The 23,204-nt window shown below is 46.8% G+C and overlaps 1 protein-coding gene across 1 annotated transcript in view; it reads right to left on the bottom strand.

The window, feature by feature from the left end:
- Positions 1 to 718: 718 nt before the first annotated feature.
- Positions 719 to 23,204, bottom strand: part of CARD10 (caspase recruitment domain family member 10) — a 48,961-nt gene continuing 26,475 nt past the window's right edge. Inside the window, exons 9-21 of the mRNA XM_056846560.1 lie at positions 20,658 to 20,804; positions 18,733 to 18,848; positions 17,944 to 17,984; positions 16,687 to 16,807; positions 13,586 to 13,766; positions 12,001 to 12,124; positions 10,842 to 11,082; positions 9,019 to 9,088; positions 6,907 to 6,997; positions 5,859 to 6,011; positions 4,545 to 4,651; positions 3,106 to 3,221; positions 719 to 926 (exon numbers count right to left, since the gene is read on the bottom strand). Coding sequence (XP_056702538.1) covers positions 719 to 926; positions 3,106 to 3,221; positions 4,545 to 4,651; positions 5,859 to 6,011; positions 6,907 to 6,997; positions 9,019 to 9,088; positions 10,842 to 11,082; positions 12,001 to 12,124; positions 13,586 to 13,766; positions 16,687 to 16,807; positions 17,944 to 17,984; positions 18,733 to 18,848; positions 20,658 to 20,804 — 1,716 coding nt within the window. The remainder of the gene's footprint in view (positions 927 to 3,105; positions 3,222 to 4,544; positions 4,652 to 5,858; positions 6,012 to 6,906; positions 6,998 to 9,018; positions 9,089 to 10,841; positions 11,083 to 12,000; positions 12,125 to 13,585; positions 13,767 to 16,686; positions 16,808 to 17,943; positions 17,985 to 18,732; positions 18,849 to 20,657; positions 20,805 to 23,204) is intronic.

Genomic DNA, 23,204 nt, shown 5'->3' with positions numbered 1-23,204 from the left:
GGTTTACACTTCGGCAGCCTATGCTTTTGCTAGGATAAGACACAGAAAGGGGCATCAGAGAGGTGTAAAGCTAGGCAGGAGACTGGACTGGAAGATACTCCCTGCCCCCCTCCAATGCTAGAAGCAGCAGCCTGTCGTTGTTCCTTTCCATTATAAATGCTATTTAATTCTCTTTTATATGCAGGCCTTCTATTGGGAAAAAAACCCATTCATTAATAATTTACACACACAATAAAGCTCGGGACAAGGATGTCTCCCAAGCCCACTTAAAGTATCTTTGGCTGAAGGGACTGTGCATGTCCACGTGTGTGTATGCATGTGAACACATCTGTCCCCTCTGCCACCGGGACATGAATGGAGGTAGAGACAAGAGACCAGGGAGAGTGAGGGGGAGGAAGGCAGTCCTAGGAGCCTAGGATGGAGGCTGAGGAATTAATCAATTGGCTGAGAAAGACAAGGAGACAACAACACAGAGGGCTTTACAGGGGTTTCTCCTGTTGTTCAAGCTGAGGGAAGGAACAACTAGACCATGTAGACACCCCACAAGTTGAGAGCACAGGATGTGTGGGATGAATCGTAGGCGTGGAAGAACTCCAGTGGGCCACAGAGTCCAAGCCCCTGCCCCAGAGTCCAAACCCCTGCCCTGTAGAGGCGGTATGCAAATCTCCTGGTTGAGGATGCCTCAAAGAGGACACTGGTTTCTCCACAGTAGCGCCAGTCACATTTCATGGTCTTCAGCCCATACGATCCTGGTCTGTTCCTGGAAAATGCGGGCCTTTACCACCTTTACCAACTCCCCTGCACTACTCCAGGACTGAGAATCCACCCAGGCCCACAAGCAAGGTAAGGTGTGGAGGTTCTGCTCGGCTCTCCCACATTGCTTCAGCACCTCAGAATCACGCAGCCCTGTCTTCCCCAGCAAGCTCCTGGAGAGAAGCAAAGAAGAAAAAGGCACCATAAGTATATCCTTCTTGGTTCTATGAATAATGCATCGGCAGAGATGGGCTAAGTCAAGCATGTTAGTTTAAACATGTCAAAGTCTAATGGTCTGGTCCCGAAAACTGAGGTGCTGCCAAACAGACGTTCAACCTAGAACATGAACCAACCGCTGCATTCGTGGAACGTTACAAATTGCAGCATTACACCCATGCTGCCAGGAAAAAAAAAATTAGTTCGGAGTTTCAGCTGAAGTGCCTTAAATGCTTAACAGCTGAGGGCGGACAGTATAAAAGCCAGTTGACCTCTGGGCAAAGCCTGAGGGTCTGTGGCATACATTTCCGAATACAGCGGTTTTAAAACGCGTTCCATATCATCCTGCCTACAAAGGAATCTTCATACATCTACCATGGAATCTCTGGGCACGGCAGGTAATTCTGGGGCTATATAGTTCATCTGGGCAGAATGGGCCTATTGGTTAACACTGTCCGCTGCATGAAATACAGGACTGCTCCCTAAAAACACACCCAACACTCCACCGAGGACCAAACCACATGTTCAGGATTTTAACGGGAACCCAACTTGGGTTCCCTGCTGCCTCACAGCAGTTGCCGGGAATGGCTTTTACAAAGCAAAGGAGAGCCCAAATGGGTTTGGAATGCTGCTAAAGGGGGAGGAAAGGCTCCTGCCTTCCCACGAAGAAGAGTTAGTTTTTATACCCCGCTTTTCTCTACCTTAAGGAGTCTCAAAGCAGCTTACAATCACCTCCCCCCCTCCTCCCCAAACAGGCACGTTGTGAGGAAGGTGGGGATGAGAGAGTTCTGAGAGAACTGTGACTAGCCCAAAGTCACCCAGCAGGCTGCATGTGGAGGAGTGGGGAAACCAACCCGGTTCACCAGATTAGAGTTCGACGCTCATGTGGAGGAGCGGAGAATCAAACCCAGTTCTCCAGATTAGAGTCCACCGCTCCTAACCACTACACCAGGCTGGCTCTTCAAGCTGTTTCCCAGTACAATAACAGTGCTGCGTTTCCCCGCCATTTTTGCTGCTCCACGTGCACAGAATACTCCACGTGCAGCAGCAAAAACACTGCTATAACACTACCCCCAGTATTGTTTCCACACAGGAAAAGGGCTTGGGGGGGGGGAGGCAAGAGCCCTTCCTCCCCCCGCGGTGGTTTTCCCAGCCCATTGGGGCTCTCCTTCACTTTTCAAAACCCATTCCTCGCAGCTAATGCATGGCTGAGGGGAACACGATTTGGGTCCAGGGAAGCCAGGCCAAATGGGTTGAAATCCTGAATGTGTAGTTTGGCCCTGATGTCATGTGTCACAGGGGAAGAAAGTAGGGATAGGTCACATGCTAATCAGGAAAGCTTCCCCCCCCACACCATTACTGATCTTATTGAGAAACCCTGGGTTTGAAAACCACAATTCTAACACAGGGAGGCATCCTTTACGCCTTGTATCTGGCATCTTCTCACCTAGAAACAGTGGCATGTATTTAACAATCCTTGGACTCTGCTGAGTGTGATTTTCCATTTTCCCCTCCTCTTGCAGCCACTTAGCCCCCCAAAATTTTATTCTAGAAGGACAGCGGACCCTCAGATACAGCACGAGGAGCAGCATGAGGATTTGCAGTTGGGAAACAGCAATAGTGGAAATCGCCACCCCCACAAACAGAAATGCCATTAATCAACTTAATTAATTTATACCCCGCCTTTCACCCAATGGCAACCCAAAGCGGCTTACATCATTCTCTTCTCTTCCATATTATCCTCACAACAACCCTGTGAGTTAGGTTAGGCTGAGTGAGTGTGACTGGGCCAAGGTCACCATCTTGTTTGTCTTTTTGGTGGTCCTTGGGTTCCATTTTGGAAGAAAGGCTGGCTACAGTTGCAATGAAATAATAACTACTTGGACTTCACTGGCTTCCATCTGCATTATGACACCCTGATTTTTAGGGGGCTGTCCTCCCCTACCAGTAGCACCAATGCAATGTCATCAAAGAGAAGCAGAGCCTCACCCACAAACCCTGAAAGCGAACACACATTACCCTGTAAAGGCAAAACCTCCCCTTTCAGCCAATGCTCCTGCCTTATTCTCATGAAGCAATTAGCTTCCCCCATCCGCTTAATAGCTTCTGTTGATCCTGGGAAGGGGCTTTTCGTACCTGACTCCCCTGATATTCTTCGCAGTGACCTCGACGTGGATAACAATGGGATATATTTCACTTTTAATTAGATCCGTCACCACCTGGACTTCCAGCTCTAGCAGGCAATGTTTATTCTGCAAGGAAATCCAACAGATTTACTGATTTAAATGGAAAAGAAATAACCCGTCCCTGACAAGTTACATTAAATCAAACACCATACTGTGAAATATCATTGCTTTTCCAATAGTAATTCCATTAAAGGATGGGATTTACTACCAAACTTAGGACGAAAACAGAATTGAAGGGCAGGGTCATCTGATATATAACAGAGTGGGAGTCCAATATGTCCAGGAGAAGGAGATCCGCCAGGATACTCTTGTCTTTTGGGTGGACAATAGTAACCTCACCGCAAAGACCTGCATTACTCACTCTAATTTTGTCCTGGGAAAGTTCTTTCTTCGTGGGAAAATGAAAAAGGTGTGGTGGTGGTTTGTGTAGACACTGCACAGAGTGTGCTGTTCCACAACCACAACCGAAGGACTTAATCGGGTCTCTGCAAATGCATGGAGGACAGCCACTGATGCACCTATTAACCATGATGGCTAAATGGAACCTCTCTGTTAAGAGGCAGTGTACCTCTCAATAACAGTTGATGGGGGAAACAGGGAGACTTTTTGGCACATGTGCCCTACTTGTACATCTTACACGGTGCATCTGGCTGCCCGCTGTGGTAAACACAATGCTAGAGTAGACAACTAGTCTGATCCAGACAGGCTCGTGTTTTTATGTGCCCAATCACCCTACAGCATCCCATTTTCTCAGTTTTCTTTCGGAAGTGCTCTTTCCTTTCTTTTTGCAGCTATACCACAGCAGGAAATTCAGCAAATTGAAGTTTTCTCCATCATATGCTGGGGGGGAGTCTTCACCAGCTGAATTTCTATGTGCCAGGCAGCTGCTAGAGGCACAAGAGACTTGCTACAGAAAGTTGGCAACCTGATTTTTCACCCACTGGTAGCCGTCATTTCTATTTCTCTCCCCTGATCCACCAGAGCTTGATTAAAAGAGATCCAAAACCAGGTCCCATTCGGTTCCATTTCTCTTCATGTCACATGACAAAATCAACTTTGCTTTCCCACACCTGATAAATTCATTACTTCTTTCCCCCTTGCCTTGTTAATCTAAGATTTGAAATCTATCAAGGAAGAGAAAGTGTGAAACCTAACAAGGATTAGCAAGTGTGACATTTCCCACATCTGGAAGTGTGGCTGTTACACTCCATACTCTACACTCTGGGGAGCTGGAACAGCACAGATGTTCTCTTCACAAAGAGTCACCTGGGTAGCATTTACAACAGAAGGAGGATTTACATTGACTGGGACCCTACTCAAAAATGTACTTACAGTAACACCTACTGCTTACTCTGCCTCCCCACCTTCCAGCTGTGCTCCACTTCTTACCTTTCCAATAGCCTCCTGGATGGCTTGGATCCTCCCAAAATCTCTCTGGCTTTGAGAAATCCCATTACCATTATGTTTGGCGGTGGAAGAGAAGAGTCGTTCTTCAGCTACGGTGTTTGTGAAGAGAAATTTTTTTAAATGAATCTTCAGATATGTGGAGAATACCAGCCAATAAGGCTGTCTTGAATACAATAACATCTTCCTAATCATTAAACAGACACAGAATTGGGTTTGTGTGTCTAAGAATTCCATTAGGACCTAATGGTATGCTTAGACACACAAACCCAATCCTATGCCTGTATAAATCAGAATTAAGTCCCAATGTATTCAGTGGGACATTTCAAACATTCATGGGTTTGCCCCCTAAATTATGCAACTTATTAATGAACATCCTTCTCAATTTTTTTTACAGTATTTCTTCTTTTTGGAAGAGCAGGAAAGGCAGAGGCCTGTATCCAAGCAAGCAACTCTGAAGGCTTAAGGACAGTTTCTTCATAGGGGAAAACGACATCCGCACATCCCCCCTTCCTGCTGCAGCCCCCTAAGACTACTCCAAAATGTAGTTCCTGGGATTCAGAGGATCCCTCAGGAACAGCATATGGGGCTAAGTAAGGAGGCAGGAATCCCTGCCTCTTTTAAGGAAACTTAAGTCTTCAGAAAGTGCCTGGATATAGGCTAATAGCTCCTGGACCTCCTTTGGTTTCTAAGATTTCAGCATTGCCGTTCCTACTATTTTAGCTAAGGGATCTACTGACAGAACACCATGGCTGACCAGGGGTCCCAGCAGTTCACCATGAAGAACAGGAAACATCCTGCGCCTTCATTGGCTGTGACCCACAATGCATCATGACCACCTAAATCCAAGGTTGCATGACGGGGCACAAAATAGTATAAAGGAAATTTTTGCATTAGCAGATAGCAGCTCTTTTCCTTGCAACCCTGCGGGCTATTAAACCTGGGTTGGTTTTTCCCCTTTACATGAATATAGATTTGCAGGATTCTTTCTGCACCAGACCAAGGATCCTCCATTACTTTAGACATGTGCAGACACACAAAATGCACCAACCCCTGTCATTCTTCTTTCCCAGATGCAGAAGAGGCTTGTTTACAAAAGAGAAAAGGCAGAGAGAATTGGTTACACTCCCTGTTAAAAGAGGTCAATGATGATTGCGTGGAGCAAGAAAGGAGAGCCGATTTCAAGGGCTGCCTTGAACTCAAAGGCCAGGTCTGGCACATGGGAAGAAGCCTTGTTTCCAGTTCGGATGCCAACACAACAAATGGCCTCAGTCACATCACTCAGCCTCTCGGGCTTACCTGCTGTGTACACACAGAAGTCCTGATGAGAGGAAGGGAGGTCCAGCAAGTTCCTAATGAGCCGGGGTGCTAAGAAATTGGGCGAAAATACCACAGGACGACGCGTCTGAATCACCAGAGGGAGTACCGGACTGTAGGGTTTTGCAATTCCATCTGCATATTAAAGGCAATACAAGACGCTTGTAGGTGAGTGAGAGAGGTGAAAGGGGAGCTGCCAGATTGAGTATGTGGAAGGGGATCTCATGGACAAGAAGAAGAGTTGGTTTTGATATGCCAACTTTCTCCACTACTTAAGGAAAAATAAAACCAACTTATAATCACCTTCCCCACCCCACAGCAGACACCCCGCCCTGTGAGATAGGTGGGGCTGAGAGAGCTCTAAGAGCTGTGACTAGCCCAAGGTCACCCAGCTGGCTTCATGTGTAGGAGAGGGGAAACTAATCCAGTTCACCAGATTAGCATCTGCCACTCATGTGGAGGAGTAGGGAATTAAACCCAGTTCTCCAGATAAGAGTCCACTGCTCCAAACCACCGCTCTTAACCATGCAGACTTGATGACTGCATTAACTATAGTAACTACAGGGGAGGGGCAAGATGCTGTGTGGGGCACTCCACTGGAAGCTTTACTCTAACCTCTTCTGGCTCCTAGTTGTTTGCAAATGATAAAGAGTCCTGAGATGCTTTAAGGATTAACTCTAATGCACTACATTATGAGCTTTTCTAGGCAAGTTCCCTTTAGCGCAGGCAAATTGCCATATACGTTTTTAAGCTTTCCTTGACAGCCATGCAGGTGTGTGTGGGGGGGTCATCTTTCTCTCGCTCTATCTCAAGATGCCAAATTCTTCATCTAGACCCAATTTCCAACATCATGTTATCAATATGCAGAATATCCACGGCCAGGAGCAGAGGACATGCCATGGGAGACAGACCTGTAATGGATTTCAAGGATTCCCTAGGAGTTATTTATATGGGATGACAGGGCTTGTTTATGTGGAAGGGCAAACTCATTTTCCTTTCCCGTCAGGGTGCAGCAGGGGCCACAATTCACCTGAGCCAGGATCCTGCAAGGAGGCTTCCTCCTGATCCCCCTGCTGTCTGTACTTCACCAGGCGGAGTTGGTCCAGGGCCCGTTTTTTCAGCTGAAAGGAACAAAAATGGGAGGGGGAGGGGGGAGAAAGAAAGAGAGCACGAACAAAGAACGCATCACTCAGTGGCTCACAAAATGACAGATACATGTTTATTATGGGAAGTTAACTAGACTCTGCCTTGGGACACAACTCCCAAAGCCAGGAGGAACATATCGGCAATTAAACCTCTTCCTTTCTCCGTCTCTGAATTCCTTTGAGCAACACCTCCAGATAACACTGTGAGGCACTTCTTTGCATCCCCAATAAGGGAATGTTCCTGGGAGAATGCCACACCAGCGAGAGGCAACATCTGCCGCTCCACTGGTGCTGAAGGACAGTGGCCCGGCCCAGCCACATCCTTGGAGGGAGGGGCCAAGCAGCCACCCAGCTTTTTCCGCTCCCTAAATCTCACCAACTGAAAGTGAAGGCAGCCAATCAGCACAGTCAGGAAGAAAAACCTTCTGGCTCCTCCACACTTTAAAGAGAGATCAAGCAAGGAAGCCCAAGCCAGAGTGTTTATTTTTCAGATGGTGCCACATTAAACCTCTCTCTAAGCTACGAACAGCGCTTATGCCCTAAAACAAGACTCACCATCTAAATCTCAGACCTCAAACTCATCTCAAATATTTATATTCTGCAAATGGTGTAAGACGGCTTACAAATATTAAACTACTTTCCATTATTCCAGACATGGGACCCTTGTATCTTCGGGATTGCCTCTTCTGGTACATCCCCACCCCCCAAAGAACATTACATTCTGCAGATAAGAACCTACTGGTGGTCCCCGGCCCTAAGAATGTGCGGCTGTCCTCGACAGCCTTTTCGGCCCTATGTGGAACTCCCTTCCCTAGCAACATCAGAGCCCTGCGGGATCTTAAAAGTTCCCCAGGGCTTGTAAAAGAGAGCCTGTTCCACCAGGCCCACAACGGAGGGCAGCCAGGGATGTCATCGCTGCTGGCCTCTCCACCTTCCCCCAACCCCAATTTTTAGATGAGTTAAGTTATGATCTATGGAGAAATGTCTGGCTGCAAGATTCCTCAGCAGAAACTATGTTTATTGCACCATCTGTTGTTTTAGCATGATTTATGATTGTTTTAATTGTTTTAATGGAATGAATCATTATTATGCCTGTAGGCTGGTTTTAAATGTATTACCCGCCCTGAGCCTGGTTTCGGCTGGGGAGGACGGGATATATAAATCTAACAAATAAACAAACAAAAATGGGAGACTCAGTGACTCAGCAGAGAAAAAACACTTTCTTTGCCCATGTTCAGAGGGACTCTTCTTTTTACTCCTTTACATGTTCCAGGGAGAAGCATTAGTATTGAAACCAGGTCCCAAGGCTCAGCCCAGGTGAAAATTTTTATGAGCTTCATTACACCCACCTTGGAGGAGGAGGAGGAGAAGAAGAAGAGTTGGTTTTTACATGCTGATTTTCTCTCCCACTTAAGGAAGAATCAAACCAGCTTTCAATCACCTTCCCTTCCCCTCCCTACAAAAGATACCCTGTGAAGTAGGTGGGGCTGAGAGAGTGTGATTAGCCCAAGGTCACCCAGCTGGCTTCATGTGGAGGAGTGGGGAAACAAATCCAGATCACCAAATTAGCCTCCGCCGCTCACGTGGAGGAGTGGGGAATCAAACCTGGTTCTCCAGATCCGAGTCCACCACTCCAAACCACCACTTTTAACCACTACACCACGCTGACATTTTCTTGACCATGGTCTTCAAAAACAAGGCCTGATGAATAGCCTCACATGAGGATGATCCACCAGTCTATGCACAACCTGACCTAGATGGGCCAGGCTGGCCCGACCTCGTCCAATCTCGGTTGCTAAGCAGGATTGGCCCTGGTTAGTACTAAGGATGCCTAGGATCGTTATGCAGAGGCAGGGAATAGTAAACCATCTCTTGACAGCACTTCAAACCACCACCATACAGAAAAAAAACTCAGCACAGGAGCAGCTGCTTCACTGAAACCACACACAGCAACCACGGGCTCTCCTTTTCCAATCTGCACGCCCCCTTCAGCTTACCTTCGTCCTGCAGCCTTTCTGCTGGGCCCCCGCCAGACCTTTCTCCTGTAGCTTCAGAAGCTGCAGAGCCCTGGAAGGAGGACAGAGATTGTAAGCATCTCACAGGGAAATCAAAGCAAAATAGATGCAGCATAGTGTGGCAAACTGTTCTTGAGAAGCACAATGGTGCACTTGGACAATGCCTTTTTTTTTTAAAATCACACAGCCCTTTCAGTGAGCAAAGCCCACTGCATTTTCTCTGCCATTCCTCCTCACAACAGCTAGGCAGCTGTAGAAGGATATTATTCTTCCTCTCAGTTCCTGACCTCCGTAAAGAAACACAGCTGCCCACAGATCCGTGTTTTCATGAGGAGGAGCAACCTTATACTGAGTCAGCCCATTGGTTCGTCAAGGTGAGGACTGTCTGCTCAGACAGGGCAGCGGCTCTCCAGGGCCTTTCACATAAACAACAACTGGATCGTTTTAACTGTAGGTGCTGGGGACTGAAACTGGGGCCAGGGAGTGAGGGCAGGACAGAAATAGAAATAAATAAATAAAAGCATGCCAGCTTTCATTTGGCAATCCCAGTTTGATCAAGGAGAGATGGTTTTGCTCTTTTGCTAACTATCTAGCCAAGTTGACAGCTGTTGTTGTTTCTTGTCGGTCTGCAGAAGAACAGCTGGATTCAAGTACAGTGGCACCTCAGAGACCAACACGTTTTTCGGGGTATAAACTTTCCAGAGTCAAAGCTCCCTTCATCAGATATCTGACAAAGAGAGCTTTGAGTCTCAAAAGCTTATACCCCCAAAATCTTGTTGACCTCTCAGGTGGTACCAGACTCGAATCTAGCTAATCTTGCCAAATAAAGCCCATTGGTTCAATAGAACTTAATGTGAGCTTTTCAGAATCGAGTCTGCCCATCTGCAGACGCACCTGGGGATGCATTTCTCGATCAAACTGATTATCTATTTCCACTTTGTAAGTCGTGCTTTATACAAGTCTCCTCTCAGTTATCCCCAGGTAGACTCTGTAGAAAAATTCTGACTAGGCCAAAAGCAACCAAGGATATTTCTGGATGAGCAAGAATTTAAACCCTGGCCTCCTGAATCTCAATTTCCTTCTGCCTGCGCGTGATAGCAACTCCCTACAATTCCCAGCAGCCCCTGCAGTAGCACCACAGTGTTTTCATCCCACTGCCCCAAACTTCCACCTCCACGCTTCACCCAGCATTGTTTACCATCCATGCTTATTTATTTAGAAACGTACACCCAACATTCTCTCTAAAAAAAACCAACGCAGCCAACATTTCAATAGTAATGCAGTAAAAGCACAGCACCAAATAAAATTCAATTAGCACTCTGAAACCCGACTCTAAAATTAATCCAATAAAATTACATAAATATTACAAAACACAATTTTTTTAAAAAAAAACCCTGCTTAAATAAGACTCAGTTGGTTCTACAGAAACATCTCCTGCAGACTAGACCTCGGCAATACTCAGTGGGCAGATTGCTTGATAAGGACCCCGCTGCGTCCAACTGTTTCAATTTCTCAAATAGAAAGAACCGAGCAGGGCAGATATTAATTGGGAGAGGGGGGGTTGCAATCTCACACAACCAAAATCTGATCCATTCCCGATACCTTCTTCTACAGAATCCAGATGCCACGTCAATGCTCATCCTTAAGATATCAACGCACCTCAACATATTAACCTTTGCTTTTCACTTGAAAAAACAAACAAACAAACAAACCAGGATGAGAGAGAGAAGACGGTAAGTTGTTTTCTCCTTTCTAGAAGAAAAAGGAATCGATACACCAGAAGCATGTCCCTTACATTCCATTACCTGTTGTAATTAGGCACGGTGCCCCTGTCCAAGTCTCGAAGGGTGAAGGGGTCCACTCGGGCACAGTACCACTCCAGCCGCCCCTTGTGCAAGGTGTCTGTGACGTGAAGGATCTCCCGACACTTCACACACAGGGCATAAGAATCCACAAGGTCCAGGAGGGTCAGGTTGGCCCGCACATAGAATGAGTCCCCAGGAACCTTCTTCCCAGCATCCAGAGCCTCTTTGAGAGGCTGGTATCCTGACCGAGGGAAGAAGGTGTACAGTGTGAGGGAAGAGGCCCTGTGGAGAGCAGCGCCAGGTACAGCTATTCAACATCTGCATAAATTACAGTGCTCTACACAGAAGTCAAACTCTATGGAGGCTCAGGAATACAAAGATCCAGAGATACTGCGGAAACTATTCAAAGGCTGCACGGATCTTCCTCCCACACTAGGCAAGCAAGCGGGACTTAACAAATGACTATTGTCATGCCACCATTGCTGCCTCTCTTTCTTAGCAACACACAGCTTGCAAATGCAAAAAGCAGCCTCTCTCCATCCATGAGAACATGCCAATACCACCTGCTCTAAAAAAAAAAAAAAAAAAAAGGAAGAGGAGGAGCCCATGCTATGGCTTCCCATTTTACGACTCCAAGTTTCCAAGGTTATGACAGCGTCAATAAAGACTGTGATGGGCTCCCTAGTTCCACGGCTGGGATAGGACCATCATCCCATGAGGCAGATTTAAAAGTGAGTTATGTTTTAGGCAACAACAGGAAGCAATTTTCCTCCTGGCCATAATTGACCAGAGATCCTGGAGGATTTTTTCTGGCCATCTTCTGGGCATGGAGCAGGAGTCACTAGGGGGTGGGGGAGCAGTTGTGAATTTCCTGCATTGTGCAGGGGTATGGACCAGATGACCCTGGAGGTCCCTTCCAACTCTGTGTTTCTATGATTCTGTCAAAGTACTTTATTCTGAAACAGATTCATCTCACCCAATATTACCTGTTCTGTCTGGCTGGGATTCTCTGGGCAGATGTCTTTTCCAGCCCACCTACCCAAGATATTTTTGACTGGGGGGGGTGCCAGGGACTGAACCCTGGACCTTCTGAAACCGAAGTACATGCTCTGGCACTGAGCTGCCCCCCCCTCCACGTTATATGGTTACAGCAACTTACCTTTCATATCAGGCAGAAAGTTGAGAGCAGATGGGTCATCCCAGTGTAACAGGCTCAGATAAGCGACCTCACGGGTACAATTCTCCAGGGAGAGAACCTGCCCATTTAGCTGCGTCCCCCTAAGCTGCCGCAGAAAGACACACAGAAAGGAGACACATGGATCAGTAAACATTTGGTCCATAGTATTTCATTTCCAATTCATGCCATTTCAGGTTGACAAAGATCTACTTCCACCTCTCTATAGGCTATACAAGATGAGGCTGATTCACGTGAGCAGGTTTCCGTGGGACAAGAGATCTTATACAGGCTGCTGCTGGGATCTTTGATCTCTCTGAAGGAGGGGGCCTCTGTGAGCACCTCAATCCAGGCAAATCTCCTGGAGGTGCCAAAATTGGCTTCAGACCTCTCTACTCAGTGGCTGACCCCAGGAACTATGCACAATCAACTACATACCCATATTTAACCACCTGCAAGGGCTCCAGTTGGGCTCAGAAACTGGTTCATAGAAGAAGACACGTGACATCAGGGCCAAACTACACATATAGGATTTTAATGCATTTGGTTTGGGTTCCCAGGACCCAAGTCATGTTCCCCTCAGCCGAGGAATGGGTTTTGAAAAGTGAAGGAGAGCCCCAATGGGCTGGGAATACCACCACAGAGGGAGGAAGGGCTCTTGCCCCCCTCCCAAGCCCTTTTCCTGTGCGGAAACAGTTTTGGGGGTGGTGTTATATCAGTGTTTTTGCTGCTTCACATGGAGTATTCTGTGTATGTGAAGCAACAAAAATGGCAGGAAAACCCAGTGCTTTTTCTGCATAGGGAAAGAAGAAGAAGAGTTGGTTTTTATATGCCAACTTTTTCTACCTTTTAAGGAGAATCAAACCAGCTTACAATCTCCTTCCCTCCCTCTCCCCACAACAGACACCTGGCGAGGTAGATGGAGCTGAGTTTAGAGAACTGTAACTAGCCCAAGGTCACCAAGCTGGCTACATGTGTAGGAAGTGCGTTGAGAGCTCATATAGCATAGTAGCCCAGGGTCTGAGCTACAATTCAGGAAGCCTCTAGTTCAAACCTTGCCTTTGCCTTGAACTCATTAAGTAGCAAGCTCCTATGCCTCACCCCCCCCCCCACCACCACCACCACGGCTGTCTACAATATGGGGACTATAATACTTGAACTAATTTACCGGAAGGTTGAACAGATGACGAAGGTAACACAACTGAAGAGCTATAGGAAATGTTAAGTAGTGTTATTACAATTTTTTTAAATCTCATACAGTTTAACTATTGGAAGGGACAAAAAAAAAAAAAGGCATGAGGATAATTCCCTTTCAAACCCCCAGCCTGCCCTAGGACAGGATTTCTACTTAAGATACTCATCTTAGAAATGATAGGATTCGCAATGTATCACTCAGCCACTAGGTGTCATTCTGCATTATAGATCAGAATTCTCAAGCAGGGTATGCTCCTAGCAAACCACAGGAGATAAAACGGGGCCACCCTTTTGCTTACGATGACATGGTCGTCTCCTCCCCGGGCCAAGTCTCCCTGCACAGGTGTTAATTGCAACCCCACACATTTATTCATACCTCTAGGAGCCGGTATCCCTCTCGAAGTCCCACACTCTCTGCTTCAGAACCTGGCCTCACCCACTGAACAAAAATCCCAGTCCTGTTTCCTCCAAGGATGGAGATATCCCCGGCAAGTCCCCTGTTTTGAGGCGCCGGAGTGCTCAGCTGACCTGCGCTGGGCAACTGCACCACCACAGATCTGAACAGGAACAAAAAGAAAAAGAAACAGCAACCATTGTAATTCTGACTCCAGCATCTTGGCTACCATATAATAAGGAGCTCCGAAAACAGCAGGGAATGGCAGCGGGGCTACTGCCCATTTGGTCTGCGCTACAGGAAGCGTGTTGCCGTTCTGAGTAAGTAGCCAACATTCCCACTTTGCAGAGGGCCAAGCTCAAGTGGGTCATGTGATGCCGGCTCTTCCACTGCTACCCCAGGGACTCAAGTCCAGAGGAGGTGCTTCCTTCAGCATACCTTCACCACCAGCCCTATCGCCTTGTTTGCAAGGTTATACCATTGCAATGGGTCGAATCCTACAAACCCTGGATGGGAAAAAAAAGTCTGGAATGAACCTGTTCCCATGCAGAATCTGAAAAATGCTCCCAGGGGAGGTTCTCAGGAATAGAGTGGCATACTCCTCCTTGAACCACGAGATAAGGCAGAATAGAAATTATTTTTTAATAAAGAACTTCAATATGAATACAGCACAGGGGGCTGCAGCTTGTAGGGGAACTGGCTGAAACCCCGCCACTCCCCTTGGGTGAGCTCTTGCTCTACTTTTGGAACATAAGAAAAGCCCTGCTGGATCAGTACAGCAGTCTGTTCACACTGTGGCCAACCAGGTGCCTCTAGGAAGCCCACAAACAAGACAACTGCAGCAGCACCATCCTGCCTGTGTTCCACAGCACCTAAGATAATAGGCATGCTCCTCTGATATTATAGAGAATAGGTATACATCATGACTAGTATTCATTTTGACTAGTAGCCATGAATACCCCTCTCCTCCATGAACATGTCCACTCCTCTCTTAAAGCTTTTCCAGTTGGCAGCCATCACCACATCCTCAGGCAAGGAGTTACACAATTTAACTACGTGCTGTGTGAAGAAGAAGGAGGAGGGTTTGTTTTTATATGCCCACTTTCTCTACCACTTAAGGGAGACTCAAACCAGCTTACAATCACCTTCCCTTCCCCACAACAGACACCCTATGAGGTAAGCAGGGCTGAGAGAGCTCTAACAGAGCTGTAACTTGCCCAAGGTCACCCAGCTGGCTTCGTATGTAGGAGTGGGGAAATAAATCCAGTTCACCAGATTAGCGTCCGCCCTTCATGTGGAGGAGAGAGGAATCAAGCCCAGTTCTCCAGATTAGAGTCCACCACTCCAAACCACTGCTCTTAACCACTACACCACACTGGCTCTCAAAGAAATACTTCCTTTTATCAGAAAAAGCATGCACAGGGATGGCAGGGGCAGTTTCTGCCAATTTCTCCTTGCTTTGTTCCTGAGCATCCCCCCAGCCCTCTGAAGCCACTTTTTAGGGGAGCATAAGAGGCTACCGGGGGAAGGGAGAATCTGTTCTGTGGGTTCTTTCTATTCACGCTTCAGTAGACCTAAATCCTGGGGGAAGGAGGAGCTTGCCTGTGGGACAAAAACTATGTGTGAGAAGATTATATAGGCAATTTATTTACCCTTATAACAACAGGGCTAGTTTCCCACATTGGGACAGAGATGAAAGAATACAGAGGTCGTGTTCCCATGCTGCCCAAAGAAGGAAAGGGTGTCTAATGGTCAGGTCAGTTTCTTCTGCACTGTTTGCCCAGGCTCCTTCTGCAAGGAGCCTGTCCTTCCACAAGGGCCCACTTCTTCTGCACAGGCTCCCAGAACCACACCAGCTATGCCGCGTTAACACTTCTGTTTCCACACAGCTCTTCTCTCTCTCTTTTCCTATTATTCATTTGCCGATCCCTGATCCCCACCTCCATCCCTGCCTTCTCCCATCGAAGCCTTCCAAGCTGGACAGAAGCCACGTCACTTTTAGGCTCTGCAGAGCAACAGACTCAACGTTGACACTAAGATACTGCAACAGAGAAGCCTCACTGATCTGGTCTTCTCTTTAGCATATAGGACCTGCACATAACCCAGCAGACTCTGTCTCGAGTTCTGGCCTTAGAAAGGGCATTACACAACCATCTAGAATCATAGAGTAGGAAGGGACCACTAGGGTCATCTAATCCACCCCCCTGCACAATGCAGGAAATTCACACCTTACCTCCCCCACACATCTTCAGTGACCCCTACTCCATGCCCAGAAGATGGCCAAGATGCCCTCCCTCTCATCAACTGCCTAAGGTCATAGAATCAGCATTGCTGACAGATGGCCATCTAGCCTCTTCTTAAAAACCTCCAGGGAAGGAGAGCTTACCACCTCCCGAGGAAGCCTGTTCCACTAAGGAACTACTCTAACTGTTAGAAAATGTCTAGACGGAAACTCTTTTAATTTCAACCTGTTGGTTCTGGTCCGACCTTCTGGGGCAACAGAAAACAACTTGGCACCCTCCTCTATATGACAACCCTTCAAGTACTTGAAGATGGTTATATCCCCTCTCAATAATTTCTTCTTCAGGCTAAACATACCCAGCTCCTTCAACAAGGAGTAGTCTGGGTAGTCCTTTCCCCCCCCCCAATTGCCACTGCTTTGGTGCCATCAATTATGATGGGTGTATCACTGGCAGGGGGTAATGAAAGTGGAGGGGAAGAGGGGGTAGGAGCTTAGCAGCAGCAGCTTGCAACACTGGGGGAGAGGAATCTTGGTGGCTGACGATACACAGGGTGGCGCATCATTGGAGCCCCACCAAGGATGCTTGAATTCAAAGAGTTACCCACCCACCCAGAAAATACTGACAGCCAGTGTAGGGGTTAGTGTTGGACTAGGATCTGGAAGACCCAGGTTCAAATCCTCATTCTGCCATGGAAGTTTGCTGGGTAACCTTGGGCCAGTTGCACACGCTCAGCCCTATGCCACCCGAGAAGCTTGTTGTGAGGATAAACCGAGGAAAGGAGAATCATTATTAATTCAACATCATTAATTCAAGGGTGGGGAAAATAAGAGGCAAGCATACCTCCTGGCAAACTCCTGCCGGTCAGAAGTGCGGGACAAGTAAATTTCTGACTTGGCCCTGGTGTGCGCACTGATGGAAGAAGAGGGTGATTTGGCAGACGAGACAGTAGTCGTAACACTTCCTAAATGGACAGAAGGATGCAGATCATCACTGCTGCAGAAAACATCTCAGAGTTTGGGATTGCTCAGCACCCCTCTGACCCAAAGAGCGTTTGTTAGTTTCAGACTGCATCTCTGACAAAGAAAGGATAGGAAGCACGCATGCTTGGGCCCCGAAAATGATACTCCATGTGGATCTCTCCCACTCTCCCAGGGGAGAGGCTCTGGCTCAGTGGTAGAGCATCTGCTTGGCATGCAGAGGGTCCTAGGTTCAATCCCTGGGTATCTCCAGTTAAAGAGACTAGGCGAGTAGGTGATGTGAAAGACCTCTGCCTGAGACCCTGGAGAGCTACTGCTGGTCTGAGTAGACAATACTGACTTGGATGGACAAAGGGTCTGATTCAGCATAAGGCAGCTTCACGTGTTCATGTGAGACTCCCATAATTGCACTGTTTAAGATTACCCCAGCTGTGCTCAATGGAAGAGCATCATCCAGGAGGATGGAGTCATGTTTAAAGAACTCCTCAGTTCCTGAGGATAGAGCATTAAGCACAGGCCGAATCCTGAACTGGACTCCAACGATCCCTGAAGGCTCAGAAACGCCCAGAGGCCATCAAGAAAAACCTGAACTAGCTTATGGTGTCTGGGGCAAATCTTCTCCTTGGAATAAACACAGTGCTCCCATAGCTGACTGCAGAAGCCAGACAGACTTTGCACACGTGCCAGTTCTCCCAAGGAGGGTGCGCTGGTAGAATATGCTACAAATCTAGCTGAGTCCGAGATATACAGTGGGACATGCTCTAGAGATTTACAGCCTGTCACCAAGAGCCGATAACGGCCTGAAGCAAAGACATTTATCTCTTCCGGTTCCTACTCCTCTGAAGCTGAATCGAATCCATTGTCAAATAAAACCCTCTCTAAATTAAACACACCGGACTGGAATGGCCTAAAAACTAAGCACACATGCACGCAGGCTGTGGGTGAACCCCTGGGGAGGTGCTACCTGAGCTGGCAGAGGTAGTACGGGGCAAGAGCGCCCCCTCATGTGCAGATGGTCTTGTAGTTAGTTTGGCAGAAGGAAGCCCCTCCTTTCCCCAATTCTCTCACACAATCATCAAGGAATTCCACAGGAGAAGGGGGGAAAAACAGCGGACAATACCTGTTAAGTCTTCCATGCTGCCAAAGGACCCATAAGACTGACTGAGGGCACAAAAGAAACACAGAAAGGAAGGTCATACAAGATTCAAATACTCAATTGTTCTTACCTAATTATGTATCCCACCCTTTCTCCACACATGTCTCCATACTAGACAGTAGCCTATGTGAATAACAATCAGGGTGGGATCTGCTCAGTTTCAAAGACTGCATGAGCACCACTTCCTGGATTCATCACTGCCTTGTTCCTTAAATGCAGCCGCTTCAGCTGGCCAGCTTGTTCCCAGGCATCTCTTTCCAGCCACCCACTCGTTCTCCTCCTCACAGCCAACATTTGGCCTTCAACCCTAGCAAAAGGACACCCTGCAAACAGTACACTCTGCAAAGAGTACACTGTTCATCTCCTATTTGCATTCCTGTGGGCGGTACTTCCAGTCCTTCCTCCCCCATTCATGCACCCGTAGGCTTCTCCTAAGGACATGGCATCCTCCCGACCTGTAATGATACCCTTTCTTTGACTGACAACCTTCCATTCCACAGCTTGGAGTTCTCATTCGATGTCTCTAAACCCAATACACCAAAATGAAAAGTGCTTAAGCATACAGCCCCAAGTAACATCGCAACCTCCATCTTGGTAAATTCCTGGAGACTCTGGGACTGAGCATGGGGAGGGGAGTGAGCTCAGCACAGGTTAATGCCATAGAGTTTCCCCTCCAAAGCAGCCACTTCATCCAGGGGGACTGATCTCTATAGCCTGGAGATCAGCTGTAATTCCATGAGAACTCGACATTACCTCTTGGAGTGCATCCATCCATTTTCACGTTGCCTTCGAAGTATGGAGCCAGCACAAGGTGGGAAGGGAAAGATGGAAAGGCGGTTAATTTCCTTTTCTCTGTCTGGAGTCACTTCCTACGGAGAAAGAAAAAGATGTCTCAAAACCCGATCCAGACTTCTACCATCTCATTCTCTTCATGTTCCTTCTCATGCTATGGCTATAATTGTGTGTTTTTTTAATCTGTCGATTATATCAATCAGATCTACATGACATGATGGTACATCATATGATGGTAGAAGATGCACGCAGCTAACAGAAGAGGCATTCCATTTCCTTGCATGTGTGTGTGAGAAAGCGGAATACCTCATATATAAAAGATGGCCCCAGATACTTTTTCACTCTTTTTTTTTTTTTTTGGCAATAACTTGTATTAAGCCTTTTAAGACTGGCTGCCTGATTAAGTCAAGGGCACCTTCTGAAATTGATCTCTGTAACATACTGAACTGCAAACATGAAAGGAGAAGTTCATGTGGATCAATTATTTATATTAAATCACATTAATGCTATAATAATTTATCGTACATTTCAAAGAGAGAAGGCAAATGCATAAAAGTACCTTATGGTCCTAACCAAATTGTGTTACACCTAATTAAAAAAAAGAAAAAAAACCCAGCAGCTCAATATAAATCATGAGTTGTGAAATAAAACCAGATTGTAAAACAAAAAATATTGCAACAGTATATTCACGGTCCACCTTATATTTCCTTCTAATTTATTTCCTTCTAATTTATTGCAATTCTGCAACTGCGGAATATTATACAATCTGGAGAGATTAAGTTCTGTCCTCCCTGAACCCTCAATAGGGTTAATATTTGTTGTGATATTATTGGGGGTTAGAAAAAGCAAGACGTCTTCTTTTGCTACATCCTATTCCTTCTCAGGCTCAGCACCATTTCAGCTAGAAGTGCAGAGCTAAAAAAAGGAGCAGCTTGCTTGCTTATTTCTCTCCAAAAGATACAGCCGCAGATACTTAACATACAAGCTAGAAATGTAGACTTGCTTGCAAGGATTGAGTAGTCAGCAACTCGCCTGATGGCTGCCTAGCCAATTCAGAGCAAAACACAGGGCAAGGAGCCAAGCCCCACTGCCCTTCTGCCTCCTTATTCTGCCGCCGTCACCAGCACATTCACGGCCAAGTGAAAAGCTCCAGACCACCATACGGGCTGTTCTGGGAAGGGGAAACTCCAAGAAGCCGGTTGGATTGTAACCAAATCCGTTTCTGGAAAATTTCCCTCCATCTGAGAGCCAGCTGTGATGAGAACGTTGGCGGCAGCTCTTGGGCACCTTATAGAAAAGCTCAGGAAAAAATGGTAGGCCAACGGATAGTTGGGCTGTTCGCCCAACATTTGGAAATAAGGCTAAATTTTGCAAATTAAATGTATATGCTTTATTCTACTTGCCAATTCTCTCCCCTCATAAAGGACTGAAATGGGAGCAGGGGGAGAAAGTCTGTATATAAGGATTCTGTGCCTAGGAAATCTCGAGAACCAGGTTCAATCCCCACTCCTCCACATGAAGCCTGCTGAGTGACCTTGGGCTAGTCACAGTTCTCTCATAACTCTCTCAGCCCATGCAGAGGCAGGCAATGGCAAACCACCTCCGAATGTCTCTTGCCTTGAAAATCCTATGAGGTCACCATAAGTCAGCTGTGACTTGACGGTGTACACGCACACACGTCCTAGGAAATGGGTGAACCCTACAACTCTGATTCCCATACCTTCCATCTCCAAGTTTTTACAATATTTTTTTTCAAAACCATAAAGGCTTTACATTACAATGACTCTTACAAAGGTCCTACCTGAGTTTACATCTTGTTTGATCTTGGAACAGACCAGCTCAGATACACAAATGCAAAACAGCATTATGAGTTGCTAAAGCCTCACCATTTTCTGGTTGATGCAGTCCTCAGGAAAGACAATGTCCAGGACACCAAGTGTATCTACATCTCTGTCCTCCAGGATGGAAGGTTTCTCAGTAATGCTCCAGGTGCTGCTTAGGATGGAACAGAGTGAATGGGAAGAGGAACACATCTAGGGGGCAAAAAGATAAAAACAAGCCTCAAAACGCTGGATGGTTCCCAGAAAGATACATGATGAGGCTTTTATTTGCCTGGAAGCCACACCTTCCTGCATGAAATCCCCCCTCATCAAAAATAATGCACTGATTTCTTATGCTAAGATTCTGGGGAGCAGAAAAGGAGAGCTCATGCAGTAGACTTCCACATCACCTCTGGTCTCTACACATACACAGCAGCTTCAAAGGAAAGCTGCACAATGAGCATCACAGCCAGAATGCATTCACGAGCTTAACTGGGCTTTGAACAGGAATTAGGGGTGGTTCTCGTGCCACCACCGTTTATATATGATTAGTGCCTCATGAGAATTCTTGCATTTCTTCCAGGAAGGTGTAGATAAACAGGTTAATTGTTGGCTGTGCTCGTCCATCTGTATAACTTATGGACATTTTCTTAAAACTTTCTTGGTCCATTTCTGCAACGGGTGAAGAAGGCTATTGCCTATTAAAGCACACTCTACAGCAGGGGTGTCCAATCTTTTGGCTTCCCTGGGCCACATTGGAAAAAGAAGAACTGTCTAGGGCCATACATAAAATACACTAACGATAGCTGATTCATAATGCTTTAAGTCAGGGGTGGGGAACCTTTTTTCCGCCAAGGGCCATTTGGATATTTATAACATCATTCGCGGGCCATACAAAATTATTAACTTAAAAATTAGTTTCTTGGGCAGTCCTAGCAGCTCCATAGCTAACGACTCTTCTGCAAGGGGTGGAAAGGTTCCTTTTCTCAGCAAAACAAACTCACATCTGCCTTGAAAAGAGGCTATTCCTGTCCGCGGGAGAGGGTGGATCACCAGTCTTAGATCCTTCTGAGCTTGAGATCTGCCAGGACCCACGAAGGGCCAGACCAAATGATTTCGCAGGCCTTAAATGGCCCCCGGGCCTGACATTCCCCACCCCTGCTTTAAGTTTACGATTTTGTGTTGGGCCGCATTCATAGCCGTCCTGGGCCGCATGTGGCCTGGGGGCTGCAGTTTGGACAAGCCTGCTCTACAGTAAGCCACAGGCAGTTTCCTGTAGCCAATAAGCATTTGGAGCACAGCCAGGTGGTGCTCTGAAAGGAGTAAGGTTGGACATCTTGTGAACATCTGTCGTTCAAAGCCTGATGTCCCAGTGGCATAATCCTACATTGGTCCCCTTATCTGTTCACACTTCAAGCAGGGGCAAATATGGAACCAGTGTGATCCATGCTGCCTGAGGCTGGGAGCAGTGGATAGTTTGTTTGCTTCCTTCCCCAGAGGGCTGAAGGGTGCCTGACTGAGACGTTATTGTCAATATACTGCCCGCAGTCTTGCAAGTTTCCATTGTGCTTAAAAACATGCAAAATCTGTTCGGCTGGAGGTGATAGCGTGACAGAAATGTGCACCTATCACAGATAATCTGCTCCTGTCACATAAGAAGATCCCTGCCGGATCACACCATCGGTCCATCTAGTCCAACATCCTCTCCGGAAGGCCAGCAACAGGGCATAGAGGCTGAGGCTTTCCCCTGATGTTGCCTCCTGGCAGTGGGATTCAGAAGCTAACTGCCTCTGAACATGAAGGTTCCCTTTAGCCACCATGGCTAGTAGCAGCTGATAGTCCTATCCTCCATGAATCTATCTTATCCCCTTTTCAAGCCATCCATGCCTGGGGCCATCACTACATCCTATGGCAGCAAATTCCATATTCTAATCCCTCACTGTGTACAGAAGTATTTCCTTCTGCTCATCCTGAATCTACTGCCCATCAGCTGATGTTGCCAACCTCCAGGTAGGTAGAGAGAAATACAGCACCTAAGCTCAAAGCAAAACCTTCTAGGATTTATGCCTCTTTTGAATTCAACCATCTGACTTATGAATTACAGAAAATTATTCGCCGGCATTGACATGTTTTGTACAATGCCCAGGGGTGCTCTGAGCCCCCGATGTTTGGCCTTAGGAAAACTAAATCCTTGCGGAATTATCTGGTGAAAACTGATAGGATACCTAGTAGGGAAGGAGTTAACATCCGTGGACACCATAAATGTGGCGCATGCGCATTCTGTCATTTTAGTTTGCCCATTAAGGAGGTCAGCTCGTCCAGCTCTAATTTCAAATTTACAACAATTCACTAATTGCTCTTCTAAAAACGTTATTTACACCATTATCTGTCCCTGTTTTTTAATGTATATTGGGTCGACATGCCGCCAATTACAATTACGCATTGGTGAACATCGAGCGAGAATACGCTCTAGGACTCTGGAGGCGCCACTCACTAGTCATTATTTACAGAAGGGGCATTCCAATACCGATTTACTATTCTTTGCACTTTGGCAGTATAAACCTCGCAGGTACCATCATGAAGACGTGGTTAAGATTCTACATAGACATGAAA

This window comes from Euleptes europaea, chromosome 3 (genome assembly GCF_029931775.1).
Source record: "Euleptes europaea isolate rEulEur1 chromosome 3, rEulEur1.hap1, whole genome shotgun sequence".
Lineage (NCBI taxonomy): Eukaryota > Metazoa > Chordata > Lepidosauria > Squamata > Sphaerodactylidae > Euleptes > Euleptes europaea.
The sequence above is the reverse complement of the archived record's forward strand: the minus strand, read 5'-3'. Positions and strand labels throughout refer to the sequence as shown.